The sequence below is a fragment of the Rissa tridactyla genome, chromosome W, assembly GCF_028500815.1.
Source record: "Rissa tridactyla isolate bRisTri1 chromosome W, bRisTri1.patW.cur.20221130, whole genome shotgun sequence".
Taxonomy (NCBI): Eukaryota; Metazoa; Chordata; class Aves; order Charadriiformes; family Laridae; genus Rissa; species Rissa tridactyla.
The window spans coordinates 25,478,073-25,501,584 of NC_071496.1; the positions used below are offsets into that span (position 1 = coordinate 25,478,073).

At 42.6% G+C, this 23,512-nt stretch overlaps 1 protein-coding gene across 1 annotated transcript in view; it reads right to left on the bottom strand.

Annotated features, from left to right (window-relative positions):
* Nucleotides 1-23,512, bottom strand: part of LOC128901960 (protein Hook homolog 3-like) — a 120,611-nt gene that overhangs the window by 90,874 nt on the left and 6,225 nt on the right. The window contains exons 2-3 of the mRNA XM_054184165.1: nucleotides 19,166-19,251; nucleotides 10,271-10,343 (exon numbers count right to left, since the gene is read on the bottom strand). Of these exons, the coding sequence (XP_054040140.1) occupies nucleotides 10,271-10,343; nucleotides 19,166-19,251 (159 nt within the window). The remainder of the gene's footprint in view (nucleotides 1-10,270; nucleotides 10,344-19,165; nucleotides 19,252-23,512) is intronic.

Genomic DNA, 23,512 nt, shown 5'->3' on the forward strand with positions numbered 1-23,512 from the left:
CTTTGTCTCTCCACTTCAAATATAGGAGGCCAATAAAGACACCAACCTATTAGCTTTGGGGCCCACTCCACCCTGATCACACACACAACTGTCTTCCATGAAAAGAAGTCCTAAGAACACGCCTGTATCTTTGCTTGGCATGGGCAGATATGGGCACTTGAGTTTAATTGGAAACCAAGATATATTTTTAAAGGAGGTAGCTTTGAACACATTTCCAGATTATACTTATGTTGGGACATTAAGTGCCTCAGAAATTAAAGACACAGAAACAGAAATAACTGTGTTAGATACTAATTATCTTGACGTTAGGTGAATATCAGGCCAGATTCAATAGCCCAAGAGACGTGAGGCTGCCCCAGCTCCATGCCCCCAGGTCCAATCAGTAGCGAGGCTAAAGATGTATTCCCAGTAGGCATGCACGCACAAAGCACGCATATACACCACATATATATGTATATACACAGATAGATACACTCAGCACTCACACAAATACAAAGAGCACCAATGGCTTCATGCTGTTCCCCTCTCTGGCTGAGCAGGATGGAGTAGGAATGTATGTACATATGTATAATGTGGATACCTCCAGCAGCAGGGCTCAGATATTCAGTCTGCCCAGTAGCTGCCCCTGGATCCCAGCCTCCCCAGTTGCTGGCACTTGGACATATGAGCCCCTGAGGCTGCAGGCCCACTCAAGTTACTGGTAGAGATTGTCTCACTCACACACACATGCACACACGTGTACAGAGCTGTCTGGAACTCTCTTGGTTCCCTAGTAGCCAACCCCCCCATAGTCTCACCCTTACAGACACACACATACACAAGTGGGTTTCACCCTTAAGAGACCCCCAGACCCTACAGTCTCTCCGGCAACTGTCTGTGACTCCCCTGGTCCCTCTGACAGCCAGCTCCTACCATGGACTCACCCTCAGAGACACACACAGCCCCCTGACTCCCAGGTCACTTCATCTAGTCACTGGCTAGTCTGCCTTGATATTCACTAGTGATCATACACTCACTCGCACCTCAGCAGCATTCAGTCCAGTTGCTGGCAGTACAGACACACAGGTGCTCTGGCCCCATGTCCCACTCCAGTGGCTGGCACTTGATTTTTCTCACTCGGCTTTCTCCAGTCGCTGGTACCAAGGCACACGAGCCCTCCAACCTGTGGAATGACTCCAGTTGCTGGCACTCAGACACCTTTACACACACACATGCGCACAGACTAGAGAGCCCCTCACCCAGGGAGAGTTAGAAAGGAATTTAATAAGATAGGACAGACTGTGCTGATCAAGTACAGGGCATGGCCACACAAGTTTACTGACCAGGCACTCATTTACATGTTACCAGCCCTTTTTATCCCCTTACCCCTCTTTTTTCCCCGCACTTGTTCCTCCCCAAATCACTTAAACCCCTCCCTTTTTCTGACTTTGGTTCCTCCCCTAAGCATCCCATAATAAGTCCCGTGCAATCCCAAAATGGTCTTCCCCTGCATCCCATAATGTGTCCTATACTCCTAGGCAGCAACCCCCCCTCAGTCCGAAAGGTGCTCCAGCACCTTTGACTTATCTTGATGGATTCCATGCTTGGAGCACAGGGCTGACATTCTCCTGGAACAGCCCTGACAGGGGCTCAGACAGGGTGTCTGTATTGGGTATATGTGGCAAGGTTTTGGTAGCAGGGAAAGCTGCCTCTGTGAAAGGACATCAGGGGCTGCCCTGTGCTGGACACAGCTGGCTCCGCAACAGACCCACTGCAAGATAAAGCTGAGTCAATCAATGAAGATGGTGGCACCTTTGTGAAAACATATTTAAGAAAGGGCAGAAAACTCCAGGTAGAGAGAGAAGGAGGGAACAAAAAGAGTTAAAAGCAACAGAGGGAACCTGAATGTCAGAAATGGAGTAGGAGGTGCCCCATAGTGCCAGAGCAGATATTTACTGCAGCCCATGGAGGACCCACGCTGGAGCAGCACACAGTCTCTGCAACTTCCCTTCCCTCGGTTTTGGCTGCCTGTGTTCAAGGACAGCTCTGATATGGTGCAACTATGCAACCTGGGATCAGACTGCTGGGAAAGAGAGAGGTGAGAAACAGCTGGGAGAAGACTCATCAGAGGCCTCCCCACTTTGCTCAGGTGCAGCAGATGCCTCGCCCTTGAGTCTGAGCTAAGATATGCAGTGCATGTCCCTCACTAATCTGGACTTGACCCTCGGACTTGACTTCCTGGCTTGATCTCAGACCTGCCTTGTCACTATGGACTTGCACTGGACTATTGGCTGAACCTAGCTACTCTCGCCAGATCTGCCCTGCTCTCCTTGCTGTTGGACTGCGCCCTGTTGGTGAGGCCACTTCTCTCGCCTGCCTTGCTGTTGCCCTTGGTCCCAAGCTCACCTGCCCTTGCAGAGCACCCATTTCTGCTGCTCTCAAACATAGCATGATAAAATTAAGCAGATAGGCACAAATGTCTATCACAAGTCATTAACTGTTTAAAATTTCTGTTCTAACATATCAGCATCCCTTGACCACTGAACTATTTTTGTTTAAGGAATTTCATTCTTGTGAAATATTAGTAAGAGAATTAAGTTACTTTTTGGTGCTATTTCCTAGTTTCAGTGAAGGCTGTTTTGTTTTCAAAATGTATCAGTAGGAAATATTGGTTTGCATACAGTTAAAAAGTGATTATAGGAAGTATTTAGTTCTTAACCAGGAAAGAGTTCTCTCCATGTTCATAGATTTCTTTCTGTTAGCCACAACATAAAATTATATTTAAGCCAGTAATGAAAAATAGGGTTTTTGTTCCCAAATGGGGAAAAAATTAACTGCTAAGCTTAGTGATTACATAAGTTTTGCCCCTAAAATTCTATCTTCCGGGAAGCAAACTGTATCTGTGTTAGAACACAATATTTAAATAGAATGGGTCAGTTTTAATATACAGTATACCAACTGGCTGGATGCTTTATACTCTGCCAGTCCCTAGAGTTCTAACATTTCCCTTATCCTATCCTATCCTATCCATTACTCAAATCCCTGAAGCCAAAGTCTGTTCTGAAACCAAGATTATAATGACCTGTGACTGTACAGATTTATTTGAAACTAGCTGGCCACCAGGTACCCACCAAGCTGCTCTATCACTCCCTCTCCTCAACAGGACAGGGGAAGAAAATACAATGGAAAAGCTCATGGGACAGGGAGATCACTCACCAATTACCATCACGGGCAAAATAGACTCATCTTGAAGAAATTAATTTAATTTATTGCCAATTAATTGTAACAGAGTAGGACAATGAGAAAGAAATAAGAACAAATCTAAACACACCTTCCTCCCACTCCTCCCTTCTTCCCAAGCTCAACTTTATTCCCGACTTCTCTACCTCCTCCTCTGCCTGAGCAGCGCAGGGGGATGGGCAATAGGGGGTTGCAGTCAGGTTATAACACTTCATCTCTGCTGCTACTTCCTCCTCATGCTCTTCCCCTGCTCCAATGTGGGGTCCCATCCATGGGATACAGTCCTTCATTAACTTCTCCAACATGGGTCCTTCTCACTGGCTGCAGTTCACGAACTGCTCCAGCGTGGGCCCATTCCACAGGGTGCAGTCCTTCAGGAATGGACTGCTCCACTGTGGGTCCCCCCGCACAGGTCCTGCCAGAAAACCTGTTCCTGTGTGAGCTCCTCTCCACAGGCCACAGGTCCTGTCAGGAGCCTGCTCCTACTTGGGCTCTCCACAGGCTGCATTTTATTTCAGGGCACATCTACCTGCTCTGGCGTGGTCCTCCATGGGCTGCAGGGGAAATCTCTGCTCTGGCACCTGTAGCATCTCCCCCCCCCCTTCACTGACCTTGGTATCTGCAGGGTTGTTTCTCTCACATATTCTCATTCCTCCCCCATAGCTGCTGCTGCTGCGCAGCATTTTTTACTCTTTCTTAAATATGTTATCACAGAGGCGCTGCCACCATCGCTGACTGGTTCAGCTTTGGCCAGTGGCAGGTCCGTCTTGGAGACGTCTGGAACTGGTTCTGTCTGACATGGGGACAGCTTCTGGTGTCTTCTCACAGAAGCCACCCCTACAGCCCCCACACACTACCAAAACCTTGCCATGTAAACCCAATACAATATAGTAATTGAAAAAATACTTTTAATAAGACAGTGTCCTTGCAGCTATCAGCAAGTAAAACAAGTAACTAACTGAATAGAAAGATAGCTTACAATGGGGGGGCAGGGACAGGGGCAAGTGAGCCATGTATCCATTCTTCCATAGTTCTCCATACGCAAGAACATTCAAAGTTTATAATTGGGTATTTTTCTAAATAGCTGTGTCAATGGCGCTAAGATTACTGGTCAAAGGAAAAGTATCAGAGAAGTGGGACAACAACCCCTGCACATTCTGTCTTGTCATTCATTTTCCATTCTAGGCTGGATTGCTGGATTCTTTATTTGGTTTGTAATACTGGCAGCTCATACAAGTGGTTGACTATTACACCATATGATGTTGGATACAGAGCGGGACTCTGTCTAGCAACAAGAATATGCCTCAACAAGCTATCAGTTACTTGAAATAAACTGCTCTATGAGCAGCAGAACCAACAGAGCTGGTTTTGAGAGGAATGTACCTTGTCCCCCAGCCCACCCACACTGCCTCATCAGTTTCCCTCACTTCTGCTGGCAACATCATTGCTCAAGAGTGCTATACATAAGTCCAGAGTTACACGCGACTGGCCAGGCAGTGCACACAATACTGACAGGTCTGTTGGCCAAACCAAAACATGTACAACAGCAGTCCTCCCTACCTTTTTGTCATAAGGCACTTATTTGTGCATCTTCTCTATTAAGCCACTAATGTTCATAAGCCTGTAAGAACTAAAATATCTCAGAATTCTAAGTCGTTTGCCAAACATGGCTGAAATAGGTTCAGAAAGGCTTTTGCATGCCAGAACAAGGTGAATTTATGGGACACATGAACTGACAGACAAACCATGCCAGTATTGTTTCCCCAGGAAACTAGGTTGGAAATGGCATTTTAGGAAGTCACATATATCCTGATTTTGCCATCAAATGTGGTCAGCGTACATCTGAATTTACTGTTTACCTAAAGCTACACTGACATATAAATGGTTAACTGTGTTCTTTCAGGTTCTAAGCCTAAATGCTCCTGAATTACACCAGCAAAACTTCTACTGCCTTGAAGGTTTGCATAAAAAAAAATAATCAAGAAAAAGTACTAGCATACCAGGTGGCAGAAAAGATCTAGCAAATACAGTGTTGTTAACATACATGCTGATTATACACAAAACAGAAGAGCACCACTTTCTCCTCTACGGCTCAGTAATTTTGCAGAGCTGTCAAAGTAAAAAGAAACATCATTTTGCTTTTCAATGCAAACAAATTACTTATTACTTTGCTATTTTTATGCAGTCATTTCTCAAGCACAAACTTTTTTTGAAAGAGTAAATATTTTCACACTTTGCAATAAAAAGAGTAAATCCCTTTATTCACACTTCTCAGTTGCTCAAATGTTGATTTAAACATACAATTTATTTTAAGATTTATTTTTCATCTTAAGTTATTGAAACTTATTTACAAACTCAACTTTTGTTTGTTTTTTCTTCATTAAAGTACAGCATAATAATAATAATGTAACAAACAACTAAAATCATCTTACATTCAATATATTCTATTATAAAGCAAAATGGTAATTTAAAAAGACATTACTATTTAGAATCATAGAATTGTTAGGGTTGGAAGGGACCTTAAAGATCACCTAGTTCCAACCCCCCTGCCATGGGCAGGGACATCTCCCACTAGATCAGGTTGCTCAGAGCCCCATCCAGCCTGGCCTTAAAAACTTCCAGGGATGGGGCTTCCACCACCTCTCTGGGCAACCTGTTCCAGTGTCTCACCACCCTCATGGTGAAGAACTTCTTCCTAACATCCAGTCTGAATCATCCCATCTCTAGTTTTAATCCATTCCCTCTAGTCCTACCATTACCCGACATCCTAAAAAGTCCCTCACCAGCTTTCTGGTAGGCCCCCTTAAGATACTGGTAGGCCACTATAAGGTCTCCTCGGAGCCTTCTTTTCTCCAGGCTGAACAACCCCAACTCTCTCAGTCTGTCCTCATAGGAGAGGTGCTCCAGCCCTCTGATCATCCTCGTGGCCCTTCTCCGGACACGTTCCAGTACGTCCATATCTCTCTTGTAGTAGGGGCTCCAGAATTGGACGCAGTACTCCAGGCGGGGTCTCACGAGAGTGGAGGAGAGGGGCAGAATCATCTCCCTCGACCTGCTGGCCACGCTTCTCCTGATGCAGCCCAGGATATGATTGGCTTTCTGGGCTGCTAGTGCACACTGACGGCTCATGTTGAGCCTCTCGTCCACCAGCACCCCCAAGTCCTTTTCTTCAGGGCTGCTCTCAAGCCAGTCACTGCCCAGCCTATATTGGTGCTTGGGATTGCCCCGACCCAGATGGAGGACCTTGCACTTGGTCTTGTTGAACTTCATGAGGTTGGCATGGGCCCACCTCTCCAGCCTGTCCAGGTCCCTCTGGATGGCATCCCTTCCCTCCAGCGTGTCAGCCGCCCCACACAGCTTGGTGTCGTCAGCAAACTTGCTGAGGGTGCACTCTATGCCACTGTCCATGTCACTGACGAAGATGTTAAACAAGACCGGTCCCAATACTGATCCTTGAGGGACTCCACTTGGACATGGACCCATTGACAGCCACTCTTTGGGTGCGGCCATCAAGCCAGTTCTTTATCCCCTGAATTGTCAGTCCATCAAACCCATATTTTATCAGCTTGGAGACCAGGATGTCATGCGGGACAGTGTCAAAGGCTTTGCTCAGGTCCAGGTAAATGACGTCAGTTGCTCTCCCCTTGTCTGTTGATGTTGTGACCTTCTCGTAGAAGGCCACCAGGTTTGTCCGGCATGATTTGCCCTTGGTGAAGCCATGTTGATTGTACCCAATCACTTCTTTGTTATTCTTCTGCCTCAGCAGTGCCTCCAGGAGGATCTGCTCCATGATCTTACCAGGCACAGAGGTGAGACTGACTGGCCTATAGTTCCCTGGTTCCTCCTTCTTTCCCTTTTTGAAAATGGGGATTATGTTTCCCCTTTTCCAGTCAGTGGGGACCTCACCAGACTGCCATGACTTTTGGAATATAATAGAGAGCGGTTTAGCAACCTCATCCGCCAGTTCCTTCAGTACCCGTGGGTGTATCCCATCGGGTCCCATGGACTTGTTCACTTTCAGGTTCATCAGATGGTCACGAACCTAATCTTCACTTACAATGGGCAGTTCTGTCCAACCCCTGCCATTGTCTTCTGTGATGCCAGGAGTGTGGCTGGAGCCCTTGCCAGTGAAGACTGAGGAAAAGAAGTCATTGAGAACCTCGGCCTTCTCCATATCACTTGTCACCAGTTCTCCCATTTCCTTTCTGAGGGGGCCCACACCCTCCCTAGTCTTTTTCTTACCATTAATGTACCTATAGAAATTTTTGCTGTTTCCCTTGATCTCCTTGGGTAGATTTAATTCTAACTGAGCTTTAGCTTTTCTCACCAGGTCTCCTGCTGTTCGAACAGCTTCTTTATATGCCCCCCATTCCAGCTGTCCTTTCTTCCACCCCTTATAAAGTTTCTTTTTGTGTGACAGTGTGTCCAGGAGCTCCCTGTTCATCCGGGCAGGTCTCCTAGCATTCTTTCCTGCCTTCCTCTTTGTCGGTATAGTTTGCTTCTGGACACGGAGAAGGTGATCCTTGAATACTGACCAGCTGTCCTGGGCCCCCCCTCCCTCTAGGGCTTTGTCCCATGGCACTTTGGCCAGCAGATCCCTGAAGTGATCAAAGTCTGCATGCCTAAAGTCCAGGGTCGTAAGCTTGGAATACATCCTCCTAGTTGCCCTGAGGATCTTAAATTCTATTGCTTTGTGGTCACTGCAGCCAAGGTTATCCCTGAGCCTCATGTTGGTCACCAGCCCTTCCCTGTTGGTGAGAACGAGGTCCAGCATAGCACCTTTTCTTGTTGGTTCCTCTACCATTTGGAGGAGGAAGTTGTCATCAATGCATTCTAGAAACATCCTGGATTGCTGGTGCCTTGCTGTGTTGTCCCTCCAGCAGATGTCAGGGTGGTTGAAATCCCCCAAGAGGACCAGGGCCTGTGAACGCGAAGCCACTTCTATCTGTCTATGGAGGGCCTCATCTGCTTGGCTCTGCTGGTCAGGTGGCCTGTAGCAGACCCCTACTGTAACATTGCCTTCCCCATCTTCCCTTTAATCTTAACCTGTACACTCTCAACCAGCTCATCGTCCTTCCCCATGTGGAGCTCCATCGATTCTAGCTGGGCACTGATGTAGAGGGCAACACCTCCTCCCCTCCTACCCTGCCTGTCCTTCCTAAAGAGCTTGTATCCATCTATCCCTACATTCCAGTCGTGGGAATCATCCCACCAAGTTTCAGTAATAACCACTATGTCATGGCTTTCCAGCAGCCCAGTGGCCCTTAATTCATCCTGTTTATTGCCCAAGCTGCGTGCATTCGCATAGAGGCACTTCAGCTGGGCTGGCTGTGTCACCCTCTTGCGCGAATCCCCCTTGATTCCCTTGGGGTGTCCCGGTGCGTCATCTCTGGCTTACCTTAGGGCAACAAGTTGAGAGCCCTTACTAGGACTCCATCCCTCTGCCCCCGATGTGCTGACCCACTGTTTGTCACAGGCAAGCATGAAATTATTGACCCCTTCCCCCTTCAAATCTAGTTTAAAGCCCTATCGATGAGGCCTGCCAACTCCTGCCCCAGAATCCTTTTCCCCCTCTGGGATAAGTGCATCCCATTAGCTGCTCGCAGCTCTGGTGCCTCATATACCAAGCCGTGATCGTAAAACCCAAAGCCCTGTCTACGACACCAGTCCCGGAGCCATGAATTGACCTGCTCACTCCTCCTACATATTCCCTCGTCCATCGCTGATGTCAGAGGGATGGAGGAGAACACAACCTGAGCTCCTGGATCCCTTTACCAGTTGCCCTAAGGCCCTGAAATCTTTTTTAAATGATTGTGAGCCTCTCATTGCTACCTCATCACTTCCCACCTGAAAGACCAGAAGTGGGTAATAGTCTGAAGGGCTCACAAGGGTGGGGAGTTTACCTACGATGTCCTTTACCTGGGCACCAGGGAGACAGCAGACCTCTCTATGAAGCGGGTTTGGTCTGCATATTGGTCCCTCCGCTCCCTTCAGCAGGGAGTCACCTACAACAATGATTTTTCTTTTCAGGGTCAGTTTTGATGGCCAGCCTGAGGCGAGTTGGCCTTGGTGGCTCTTCTGGCCTTCGAGAGCCCTCTTCCTTGCTTACAACCAGTTCCTCCTGCAGAGCCCCATACCTGTTCTGCAAGGGCACTATAGGTGGTGCACTTCTTAAAGGAACCTGCTTCCTCCCTTTCTTTCTTTTGTTCCGTCGGACAGAGACCTGTTCCCATTGACCCTGCTCATGCGGGTTACTACGGGACGGCTGGGGGGCTTGCTGGTGAAAGGATATGGAATCCTCTGGTCCACTAAGAGTTACCTCCCGTTCCGTTTTTATAGAGAGCAGTTTGTGGAAATGGTCAATTTCCCTCTCACTCTCTCTGATGTTCCTCAATCTACTCACCTCTTCTCTGAGCTCCATCACTTCCTCTTGGAGCTGTGCCACCCGGCTGAGCAGGTCATCAACGTGCTCACACTGCACACAGCTGTAGTCAGCATTGTCCCCCGCTGCCAGTGAAAGGCTGTGGCATTGCTCACAGCCTCTGGCCTAGATACCAATATCCATTTGGGTGGGTGCTGGGAACACAGTCTTCCTCCTCTGAGTGGCCACCATCACTCCTTGAGTGCAGTACAGCACCTCGTGTCCTGCCAAACGAGCTGCAAACAGCAGCTGAAACAGCCCAACGAGCTGCAAACAGCTGCGGCACCCCGCCCGGGACACCCACAATCGATTTGCTTGCCCTGTGCTCTGCGGGCATCGACTAGTCACTGCCCTCCCGGTGCCTTCCCGGACCCTAAACGGTGGGTGTTGCTGGGTCCGCCCACAAGCTGTCAGCCCCCAGCACAGGCACACCGCTTTTCCCGACTTCTAAGAAGCCCCAAAAAGAGCTTTTCGACGGCCCTTTTGGCTTCAGATCGCTTCCACAGAGCAGACTTACCTGCCCTGAAGCTCGTCTCCGCAGCAAAGTGGAGCACAAACAATTTAAGCACAAACAATATTGTACTAAGAACTGATAAACAGATTTGTAGGAAAGCAAAACAAACCAAATACCTTTAGCCTCCAATTATCTCCTACTTCTGTTTTGATTCTGTTTAACCAGCTTTCATCAAAGTAAGTTGGATCTCTGAAAATACATAAAAAGTTAGAACATTTGTTAAGAACGCAAATTTCAAGTACTGATACTTTAGTGACTCAACATCTATTTTAGGCAGATTTAAGTGACTTACCTATATAGATATGGTCAGTATAAAAAAGTTCAGAATCCCGCTATTATTCATTTATCTAAGTATTTACACCCTGCTCATATCCCAGCTTTATCTGCATGCTGTGGGTAATTAATACTTTTGAGGAAACTGCAACACTTGGAAAGCATCTTGCAAATTTCTTCCATGTCTCCAAGTTGAAAGTGTTCCTTTCTTAATCATAGAATCATAGAATCTTCATGGTTGGAAAGGACCTTTGAGATCATTGAGTCCAACCATACACACACACACAAAAAAAACCCTACAATCTCTGCCACTAGAGCATGCCCTGAAGTGCCACATCTAGATGTTTCTTAAATACCCCTAGGGATGGTGACTCCACCACCTCCCTGGGCAGGCTGTTCCAGTGCCTGACCACTCTTTCAGTAAAGTAATTCTTCCCAATATCTAACCTAAACCTCCCCTGCTGCAACTTCAGACCATTTCCTCTGGTCCTGTCATTATTCACCTGGGAGAAGAGGCCAACACCCACCTCTCTACAACCTGTATTCTGTAATGTTACAGATTATCGGCTAATGCTGGGGCTTAAACTCTCTGGGGAAACTAACATGTTTGCAACACTTGAAAACATTAGTAAAATTAAGGTTTTTTCCCCACACATCAAGAATTACTATTGCTCGATGCTGGCTGCAACACTCCAACAGGAAAGCTTGAGAATGAACAAAATATTATGCCTTCATACACTCAAAAATGTTAAAAGCAGCACTGGAATTAAGTATTTACTACTGAGAACATACTTATCTGTTGTGCTTTCTTTCAAACATCACAGTTTTTCCAAATATTTCTTCATGGCAATTCTTCACAAAAAGATTTGCTATTACCTTTCTTTAAAGGATTTTCTATCTTCTGCACTCTGATGAAGCAATCAAGATAGACGCAGAAAAAGAGAACATCTATTGCTTGTATAGCATGCTGCTATTTCTATAAACCTCCTTCCTCTCTTGCACATCTTCCGTGAGCTACTTATTCATGACAACTAACACTCCCTCCCTCTTGCCCCCCAATTCAGAGACAAGATTATCTAAAAGGGTAACATTTCCTAATGCTCACTGAAGTCATATTTTCCATTATACAACACAGATTTAGGGCAGTGTTATGATCAGAAATAGAGAGAGACAAGGCATTAAAAATAAGTGGTATTAGATCAATACGCCAATATAAGGAAAGACTCATATTTCAGATGAAAAAGAATCACTACAGTCCAAAAAAGAATGGCATTTTTTGAAAGGGTAATTGACTCTTGAGAGTCAATGTAGTAGTCAATCTCCAGGCTTCAGTTTCACAAAAAGTAATCCTAATTTCTGGATTTAAACTATCACATGTTGCTGTCAAACACTATTAAATTTACTGCTGTATTCTCCAGAGAGATGCCAAGTGGACGTAATTGTACGTGCTTCACTGGCAAAGAAGACCAAGAGGACTTTCTTAAGTGGCCTCATCTTATCATCCTTAAAGGCCATGGTCGGTCATAAACATTTTCAGCTGCTTCAAGGCTGCAATGCCATGATTATGTCAGTTCTTGGCCTTATATTTTCATTGTAAAAAAAACGCAAAAAACTAGTCTGAAAAGCAAGATGGAAAACAAAACAGAAATGCCCACAAGGAGACATTTACTTGGGAGGAACTCAATGGCTAACACTGCATATGCAATATTCAACAAGGAAGGCATCAGTTGAGGAAAAAATGCAAAATTTAGGATTCTGCACATATTAACACACACAAGCTATGCTACACTGTATAACACTTGTACCCAAAGATATCTAGATACTAAACAGTCTCCAGAGATGGAAGAAAGGAGAAAACTTACTCTACTGTACAACAGAGAATTATTCTTTTCCACTGATACCAATAGATGGGTAAGAAATACTGACACTGATGAATAACATTACAGTAAAGAAAAAAAACCAAACACCACACCATGAAGAAAAAGATAACTTATCCAAGTAATAATCTATGGCACTTCTATCTGCTAGAAATATCACAAGCTGCACATTTTTAGCCAGACAGACCACTCATATCCAATCCATAATCATTTTGCTTTGTCTCAAATCTTTACTCTTTACTTTTGAAGTATTACATTCCCTAGAAGAATCAACAGTTTTGATGGTATACAGGCATATTAATTTTACTGCATTTCTTCCCTGTTTTAATCAGAGGGAATGGTAGCCTTCACATTTGAAGGTTCAAGCAAAGTCTACATCATTAGGAATAAAAAAGTATTTCAGCTCCAAAATGAAGGCTGATATTTTCAGATAAAATAAACTTAGCACTGGAGAATCCAATTCATTAGTACTTTAACCTGAATTTCAAAGATGATGATTTTAAGATAAAAATAAGTGTCCTTCAGGATTGTTATAGTGACACCTGTATCTGTAGGTAAAAATGCTCTTGCTTGCTTGCATCATGTTTATACCATATTTTATCATGTTCTACATTGGTGAAAAGCTTCTGAAGGTGTCAATAACTCCCTCTAAGTACCCTTTTCCACAGTCTCTTTCAGTAGCTTTATTACAGAGAAGTTCTGCTACATGGTTTCATGCTGATGGTCCTTGTACACCTGGGATAACATCTTATCCTAGAAAAAAAAAATAGCGACACCAACATATTTTCAAGATCAAAGGAGCTCCTGATCCTTCCTAGCCAGTTAACACAAGGGATGGCTGTTCTATCATCTGATGAACAGGCGATTTTCTTCTGCTTCTTTCATTGCCAACAAATTTTATGGTTCTTTCTCTCAATTAAGAATCACTCTGAAATTGCCCCTCACCATAAACTACTGTCCTAGTTTTGTTTTTGTTTCTACAATAACCTGCCTTGATAAGCACCTAGTAGACCATTTCCATGATGATGTAAGTAAAGAAATGGAAAGAATAGGAAGTTTAGACTTCTCAACTGACAACTGTCTTGTAATACTAGCCGTGTTCTATAGAAATATGCCTAGATCACTGGATCAGTGCAAGAAATGAACAAGCCCAACATCCTCAGACTTTCTCCAGATTTTTTATTGTAGTAGGCTGACCCCAGCCAGCCAAGCACCCACACAGCCACTTGTTCACTCCCCCCTCTCCCAGCAGGACAGGTGAGAGTAAAGGAAGAAGAAAAATGAGAAAACTCGTGAGTCAAGATAATGACAGTATAATAGGAGAAGGAAAGAGGGGATAAGAAAAAAAAAAAGAAATAACAATTCAAAAGGAGTCGCCTGCCACCTCCTGACACCCTGTCCCTTGACCAACATCAGCAGCTAGGCAGGATGCTGCCCACATTCCATGTAAGGTATGATTCTCTGAAATCACACTGCCATTGGTGGAGCCAAGGGGCAGTGTGAGTTTTACTTGCATCCAAAAGGCATTTGCACGATTGGCTGTTGCTGCCAGATGACCCGGAGAGCAAGTGGCCCCACTGGAGCCATGGCAGCGCTTATGATCCTGTGTTTGCTATTGGTGATTGGGTGAGTCACCGTATGGGTGCGTCATTGCTCCTCTTTCTTACTGCCTCAATAAAGCTTTGGTTTATAACATATTGTCAGACTCCATTACTGTTCAGACCACATGAAGTCAATTTTTTGTCCATCTTTTGTTTCCTTTCCCCAATGCAATTGATGTTATCAGCATCAACGAACACACATTGGTGGAGGACCTTAAATTAGAGGCAGCTGTACTGAGTGACACCCCACCCAACCCAAAACTTCAGGAAACATCATTTACAGAAGTAGCAGTTTGCCTTTCTCAATGGAAAAAGATAAACAATTTTTAAGTGGATTTTGACTCCAGTGTCCATTCTAAATTTGTCTTTAAGATGCACTTGCTGAAGTGTTGGAAGAGTGAGGTAAAAAACTTCAGTTCTTCATTGAAGATGACAGCTGTAAGTCAGAGACTACATGCCTATGATCCAGGCTCCATACCCTTATTTATAGTAATCTATTGCTTTTAGGCCTAATTTATTATTCACTATTAAACTTTAACACATGACTTCTGAATAACTTCTAGCACCCACCTGCCTTGCTGTTATGCATTTCTACTTATGTGTCAACTTTCTTCTACTTAGTGCTCCTTCTTGGGACAGAGAGGGAACCAGTGCTGCTGATACAGAAAAAATGACTGACTCCTCTCTTCTATTCTAACTCCTTTTATTTGTCTGAATGTTCCCACCTTACTTCAGTAAGTATCCTTTCTGTAGTACCTGTTTGAATTGAAGTAGCAAAATGGAGAACTTGACTAGTTTCAATTTTGTTTCTCAAATTGTTAACAGCAATGAATGCTTTCTCTTTGTATTCGCTACAATGGCTTTGTCTATTGGCTCCCTACCAGTTTTTTAAACTAACTATTTAGACCAAACATAGTGACTACATCTATGTGCCCACCTTCCACATTCAGACACAGCTGTCTATTGTGTTTGCTACCCTTGATAGCTACATCAAGCAATCGTATTTTTCCTTAGAAATCATGCATACCTTATCATTGTTTTAGAATTCTAAGATCAACTTGTTGCTGCGATTCCTTTGCTCCAAAGCTTTTCTCAATAGAAATACAGTCCAGGTTATTGTTAAAACCATACATGAGAATCAATATCTTCATTACACAAGTATGCAAAGTGGTAAATCTGAATTAGAGTTGACACAGGTTAAGATTGCCAAAGACTAATTTTGTTAGGCTCAAATTATTGCATGAGACAGCAGACTTGCAATTGCTTAGCTGATCTTTACTTAAACTTCTCTGGGTACACTGACAAAGTCAAACTAACATTCAGTATTGATGTGACAATTGCTAAGGGAAAAATAAAATTCAAGTGCTGCTACAGAAACAAATATTCACATGGTACATGCTTTTCTTTTTAAGAAATCACTTGAAATCACAGTTGAAAACAGTATCTCAGAGTAGATTTCCTTGCTTACTTGGTGGGGGGCACAGCATCCTGAATCACCAGTAACAGGTTAAAAGTTAAAAATACTATCAGTAAAGATTATTGAGGTCTGTTATTCAAGCTTTATTTTGCTATACAATCAAGGCATAGTTGTTTTTTTTTATATCACAATTCTGACCAGTCCTTGAACTAGACAGTTTAAAAAAGCTAACAAAAGAACAATGACACTTATCAATTGCTGACATCATGAAGTAAGCGGGAATTGCACTCTATGAGGAAAACTGCACAAGTTGATGACTGATGAACATCCAAACTCAATATGCCACAATCATGTTTTTCTCTACCAAGTGCTCCAACAAAGAATTTATAGACAATTTTCATAAAAATCTTGACATTTTACAGAATTTACTAAGCTTGTTTACCATCTATGTGATTGTCCTGATTTGAGGTAAAACAGAAACAACTTTCTGTTCAGTAATTTTACTTCTTAGCTAGGCCTCTTCTAACTCTCTGAAATTAATAGCATATTGTGCCGAAAATGGTTCGTTTTCAGAGTGATAAGACCAATGTTTACAATTAGTGCCAAGGAATGGTACACAGAGAGGGTCTTGCTTATGCTTATCGCTATAACAACCAAGGTCAGCTGATTTCGTTATTTGCCCCATTGGAGGGTCGGAAGTGGAAAAGCATAGAGGGGTCCCACCTGCAGGGAGGAGCGGACAGGACAGGTGACCCAAAACTGACCAACAGGGGTATTCCGTCCCATCTGCCCCATGCTCAGTATAAAAGCTGAGGGATCAAAAGGGTCAGCTCTCTTTCTTCGATGGCCGATTTCCAAGGAGGACCCTGTCTGTTCATCTGCCTTTGATCCCGATCCGTGTGTTCCTGACTCCAACTCTGGAACCCGGTTCCCACTTGTCGCTGAGTCCAGTCTGGGGCTTCCCCAGTGCCTGCTGGTGACATCATCCTGGGAGCTTAATACGGTTTTGTATATATTGTATCTATTTCATGATTTTCCTTTTTATTTTATTATTAATATTTCATTAAAGTAGTTTAGTTTGTTCTAAACTCATAAATCCCTTTTCTCTCCTCCTCCTCCTCTCCGTGTGTGAGAGGTGGGGGAAGCGCATCTGTCGCTGGCCATTGGCCAATTTGGCCAAAGCCACGACAGTGATAAATTTCTCTTCTACTTTAGCAGGTAAGAGAGGAAGAATTTTACAATATTGAAGAAAGAAACAGCATCCAATTTATTATTAGACTCATAACACTGATAGTCACATTTCAGAAAACTTAAGAATATGCTATTTTAAATGTTGGATTATAACTACCATTTCTATCTTTTGTCTTCTTTTATGTCAACACAAAATACCTGAAGATTTTTCATTTATTTTGAAGCAGCTAGGACTGCCGACATTTGTGATTGCAAAGATTCTCTTAAAGCAAAGTATAAAGAGGACAGCATTTATTATTTTTATAAATAATTGATGCTTCACTTTCTTCACAGGAGAAGTATGTGAGAAATCTCCAGATGACTGTATTTGTTCTTTTAGTAAAATAACTGTTTCTTCAGAACTTCCATTAAAAAATCCATCTTTTTTCCACTACTAAGCTATTAGACTTATTTAGGCTTCCCACAACAGATATGTTTCTCTCTTACCTGAAACTTCTTCTAATGAAAGGTTAAAAAAAACTCTCTCTGAAAACAGGTAGTTCTAGATATATATTAACTACTATATTAACTACAATATATTAACTACTATGCTTATCTATGATCCCCCAAGAGCCAAAACACTGTGCACAGTGTCAAGTTTAGACAGCTAATACACTTGAACATAAGCATTTCAAAACATTTCATTCTCAAATTCAGATAGTATACAGAAACATCCTAGACTATATACTGGCATGCTGGTTTTAATCAAAATTTATTATTATCCAGCATAATAGTGATTTTCCCTTTCCTTTAATCAAAGAATGTAATGTCCTTGCATACCACTAAAATTACATTATCAAAACAAAGCCATTCAGCTTATAGAATTATAGAATAGTTAAGACTGGAAGAGGCCCCTCAAAATCATGCTCAAAGCAGGGGCAGCTACAGCAAGGGAAGCTCGCTAGGCAATCAGTTCCGATGTTCAAATCACCCTCACAGTAAAAAGGTATTTTCTAATCTTTAAATGGAATTTCCTGTATTCCAATTTCTGTATTTCAGTTTGTGCCCATTGCCTCCTCTCCTGTCAGTGGGCATCACCGAGAAGAGTCTGGATCCCTCATCTTTACTCCTTCATGTCTGTGTGTGGAAATGGTTTCCAGGACTAGCTGCTCCAACACCTTCCCAGGGATCAAGGTGAGGCTGATTGGCCTGTAGTTCCCTGGGTCTCCCTTCTTGAAAGCAGGGGTGACATTTGCTTTCCTCCAGTCCTCAGGAACTTTTCCCAATCACCACGAACTTTCAAAGACCAATCGAGACTGGCCTCGCAATGATATTGGCCAGCTCCATTAGCACTCATGGGTGCATCCCATCAGGTCCCATGGATTTGTGTGTGTTCAACTTGTTTAAATGTTCTCTAACCTAATCCTCTTCCACCAAGGACAAGTTTTCTTTGCTCCAGACTTTCCCTCTTGTTTCAGTAGCCGTGATTCCTGAAGGCTGGTCTTGCCAGGAAAGACTGAGGTGAAGGTGGCATTGAGTACCTCAGCCTTTTCCATGCCATTTATCATCAAGTCCCCTGCCCCATTCAGCAGTGGGCCCATGTTTTTCCTAGACTCCCTTTTGCTGTTCATGTACTTGTAGAATCCTTTCTTGTTACCCTTCACGTGCCTTGCCAGATTCAACTCCAGATGGGCTTTGGCTTTCCTAATCCCATCCCTGAACACTCACACAGTGACTCTGTATTCCTCCTGGGTCTCCTTTCCCTGCTACCACTTCTTATGCTTGAGTTTAATCAGGAGCTCCTTGTTCATCCATACAGGCCTCCTGCCACCTTTCCTTGATTTCCTGCTTGTTGGGATGGACCATTCTTGAGCTTGGAGGAGGTGACTCTTGAAAAAAAAAACCAAAAACAAAAAACAAAACCCAAACCAACGAGCTCTCCTAGACCCCTCTTCTCTCCAGGGTCTTATTCCATGGGATTCTTCCAAGCAGATCCCTGAAGAGGTCAAAATCTGCTCTCCCGAAGTTCAGGGCTGTGATGCTGCATTTTGCCTTGCTCCCTTCTCACAGAAGTCTTATTGTTTGATCCAAATTCCTCATGCCGCCCTGCTAATACAACTAAGACATGACCTGGAAAGACTAACTCCGGTTTCAGAGTAATTTTTGATGCCTGTTCAGTATTTGCACTCCCCTCTAACTCTCATAAAAATGATAGCAAAAGTGTGAGCAGTAACACTGACAAGTTTAGCAGCTTCATCTTTTCTATCTACTGCAATTCTAACACGTGATACAGTGTGCTATAACTTCAAATGCTGCCCCAAGCTAATAACTTACCTTGCACTGGCTTCAAGTGTTTAAGATGAAATTTAAGTTTTGTGAACATATAAGCTCAGTTTTAACCCAATTTACTTTTCAATAAAATTAGCACTAGATCAACATCTTGTCCAAATACTATTTTTTTAGGCTTATATTAACTGGTGTTAAAATAACTATCTGAAAGTTGGAGAAAAAAAGTAGTACCCATATTCCAGATTAAAAGCACTGGCTAAATAGTTCAGTTGAGTACTTACTGAATACTGGCCAAATTTGAAATAAGAAAATATACTCAAATTCAGACAAATGTACAAGTGATAAACTTGTGCACTAAAAATCATGAAACAAATTTGTTCTTACATCTTTTGGAGCACCTGAGCCATCACAACCCCATTCGTTAAGTCTTCCATAGTCTGGCATGGTGTTTCAGTGTCAAATGTCTGGATCTGAAGAAGAAGGGGAAAAAAAGAAGTTATTTTATTCTTTTACTTTTGAAAACCTTTTGGTGCTTATTTTATTTGCTGTTGTTAGAATTAAAAAGTACACATTTATTGTATGGGTAGAGAGGTAGAAAGTTTTATATTGAACGGCAATCAGTAAAACAAACTGGAGACATTGCTAAATAGCTTTATTTTTGCAACCAAAACCACTGAAAACTCAACTACAGCATATTTCTAACAAAGGGATTTCTGAAAGCATTTTTTAACACACTGAAAAAAATTGGAAATCAATGAGACTTGTGTTCTCCCATTTAAGCATTCTGAAAATCACACTTTCTCAATGTAATGTACATAAGAGAACTGGTTAAAAACAAAACAAAATAAAAAATAAAATAAAATAAAAACACAAAAAACCCAAAAAACAAAAGAAAACAACACAACACTGATTACTCAAAGTTCCTATATGTTCCAGAGAGATGTACTCCAAACCTAACTCCTCTATAATATGAGATGGAAAAGAGCATAATTCTTTGAGTACTAGCAGGTCTTTACACTGCTAGTTTTCCAAATATTTTGAAGCACTCATTTATTACAATTACAGACATTAAGGGCTGTATACAGAAGAGTTTCTGGTCTGTAAATGAAGGTTAAGTTACAAGATGCAAGCACTGCTAATTCAGAAGCATGGAAAGGGAATTTCAAGGATCTTATATATAGATGATGACCTGGGGCCTGATGGGATGCACCCATGAGTGCTGAGGGAGCTGGCAGATACCATTGTAAGGCCACTCTCAAAAATCTTTGATCAATCATGGTGACCGGGAGAGGTGCCTCAGGACTGAAGGAAAGCAAATGTCACTCCTATGCTCAAGAAGAGCAGGAAGGAGGACCCAGGAAACCACGGGCTGGTCAGCCACACCTCCATCCCTGGGAAGGTGATGGAGCAGCTAATCCTGGAAACTATTTCCAGACACAGACAAGAAGGAGTGAAGACATAAAAATCATCAAGAGTAGTCAGCATGGCTTCAGGGTATTTATATAACAAAAAAACAATAGAGCAATTGTGATGATAAAATGAAAATACAGTATACAATAGGTAATTTTTGAATAGCCTGAGCCTAAATCAACACTTCTTTCTGACTTTTTATCTACTTAATCATACTTTGAAATAATTTGTCAAAATTCCTTTTCTTATTGTCTTAAAAAAAAGATCATTGACAATATTGTCAATTGCAAATATATGACTTCATTTATGCACATTCACCCTTTTTAGGACACGTATATATGTGTACACGTATGTATACACACCTCACCAAGCAGTGATGAATTTCAGAAACACCACAGAAAAAAACCTGTCTTTTAAAACCAGAAGCATATCACAGAACAAAATATTGAGAACAGAGTTTACAAGAGTAGAACCACTAGTTTACCCTTCAGAGCATCAAATTCTAAAAACCTATATCTCTACTTGCCTGGTGTCAAAATAACATAATATATATGTCAAATAATATAATTGTATAAACACATTCTCAAAAAAAACCCACAACCAGTGTTGGTCTTCTGCAAGGCTCTTGAGGAAATATAGATAACAACATAACCTAAAGAATAATACCACCACTGTGGGGCAGTCTGTAAGGCCTCTTCCTGGCAACAAGGCCTGGATAACAACAACCGATAAGATAGGGATGTGAGTGTAACAGTGGGTGTGAATGGGATGCCCACAACTGTCTGAGAGGGCATTTGCCCCAAACTGATAACAATGAAGAGGATGATGACCATCAGCTGGATTAAATAGTAACTAGGGAATTACAGAAGAGACTTGTCAGGAAGCGGGGGTGACGTCATCTTAAAAAAAGAAGTAGAAAAGAAGCAGTAAAATTTTGCAAATGTGGAAAAAGAAATGGCAACAGAGAAACAGTGAAACTGGGTTTGATGCTGCCAGAAGTGGCCCTGCTGGCATTGCAACCTCCACCTAGGCCTAGCAAAGCAGCCTCCTCCCTCATGAGTAGCCTGCATCCAGCTACTGGGCCAGCAGTACAGGGTGCACCAAGTAGGGGTCCACCCCTCAGGGGTGCAAAGGTGACCTCTTGGGGGGCTTTCTCACTGGCATGTGCATTAACAGATTGCAGGGAGCAGCATGGGCACACCTAAAGCTGCAGCACCCGCATGTTCCACATAAGGGATGTGCAAGTAGGGTAACCCACGCTACCAGAAAGGGAGGTGTGCTTGTTACCCTACACTGCCTTGGGGGGGAGGGGGGATGTTAACTCTGTGTGTGCATGTGTGATTGTTTAGGAGTAGCAACAGAAGCATATTTAGAAATATGTAGGTGTTTATTAACATTTTGTAGATGTTTAGTATTGTGGTTTATCTGTTGTATTATTGATATGGATTCTGAATGTTCAATTGTTGCTGTTTGATCATGTATTGTTAATAAATCAATAGAAAACTTTGATCCTCATTTGATTTAAATTATGTGAAAGATTTTTCCCTGCAACACTCCACAAAGTTTAATCGAACAAAAATAATGCAACTATTCCCTAAAAGCAGACATTGGTTTATGTGGCAGAATAACATTCAAACCCATGAAGAAAACCAGTTATCACAGATGAAGACTGTCAGATTACTGGAAAACTGAACAGCACCAGAAAAGTATACCCTATTTAAACAATGTTTGACATGCAAAGGTGTATAGTTTTTATTTGACAGCATAAGGCAAAACAAAGTCCTTTAACTTCTCAGATAGGGTTTGGAGAAGAAAGCTTAGAAGACTAGTAGTTCAGATTTAAACACGTTTCAAACATTATGTTAAAAAGCATAGGTGAACACAGATAACAGTTGTGCTCCTGCAGAATAAAGAAGTCATTTGAAGCCCAGAACTCCACCTTCTTGCAGGTATAGCTTAGATGAAAAGCACCATCTTTATTGACAGATGGAATAAAGAACTCTTCCCCCAAAGGTATTGTGGTGGGTTAACCTTGGCTAAGGGCCAAATGCTCACCCAGCCACTCACTTCCCCTCCTCAGCAGGACACAGGAAGAAACTAGGATGAGAAAGCTCATGGGTTGAGATAAAAACAGGGAAATTGCTTACCAATTACGATCATAGGCAAAACAGACTCAAATTTGGGAAAATTAATTTAATTGAATTTATTGCCAATTAAAATAGATTCAGGTCGTGAGAAACAAAGAGAAACATTAAAACACCACCTTTCCTCCCCCCTTTCTCATGCCCAGCTTTACTTCTTCATTCCAGACTCCTCCCCCCCCAAGCAGCTCAGTGCATAACAGTTTCTCTCTGCCGCTCCTTCCCTCTCAGTTTTACCCATAATAAAGCTAAGAATACCTTCTTGCCTGTGTCAAACAATGTCCCTCAAAGCTTTATCTTATGTAACCCTAGAACAAAGGAAAGGCTATGCCCCATTAAATGATCTGCAACTCTGAAATATGCAAAATACAGACTTTAATTTTCCAAATCTTCTAATACACCAGAAACATAAGCAGTGTGAATACACACTTGCTGTCCAACTTAGATATCTAAATTCAGTTCCCAGTCAGTTTCAGCTCCCAACAGTCAATGAAACCTCCACAAAGAATATACAGTAATAGTCAGAAGCTTAGTTAGATAGCACAAATAATACCCATGAGCTCCTTGGTGCAGATATGATATCACTCTCAGAAGAAAAAATGAAAGACTACAACTTTGTGATTGGTGATCAATGACTAGAATAAAGAGGCTTAGCTAGTCTCCTGCAATCCTGTCATTCACAAGAAACCAAAACAGGTGCTTAAAGTATAGGCTACACAGGAGACACACAAAGACCAAAAGTACTATAGCATAAAAAGTAAGGAAGTAACTAAGAGGAAAGGAAAAACATAGCTGAACTAGTGAATTCCAGCAACTTTGACTTACTTCACAAATGGACCTTACAAAAAAAATACACAAGTACCCTTCTTGAAGGATCAAAGTCTCTGTCAGGAGTCGTTCAGATGGCCTCTAGATCTCCTATGAATGCAGGCAGATCCTTTCAGTTTGGAATGGGTAGCACGTAGAAGACACAAATACCACACTGAGGAAGTTTTTCAGCCAAAAGGGATAAAGTCAAATAGAACAGTAAGGACTGATACCACGTAAAGAGCTAGAAATACTTTCAAAATGGAAGTAGCCAAAAGAGAGGCCTTGAACAGTATTTACAGAATGCCCACTTCATGGAGAGTTTTAACACCTCTGATGTACTTTAGAAATTGGAATCTTTCACTGAGCAAGA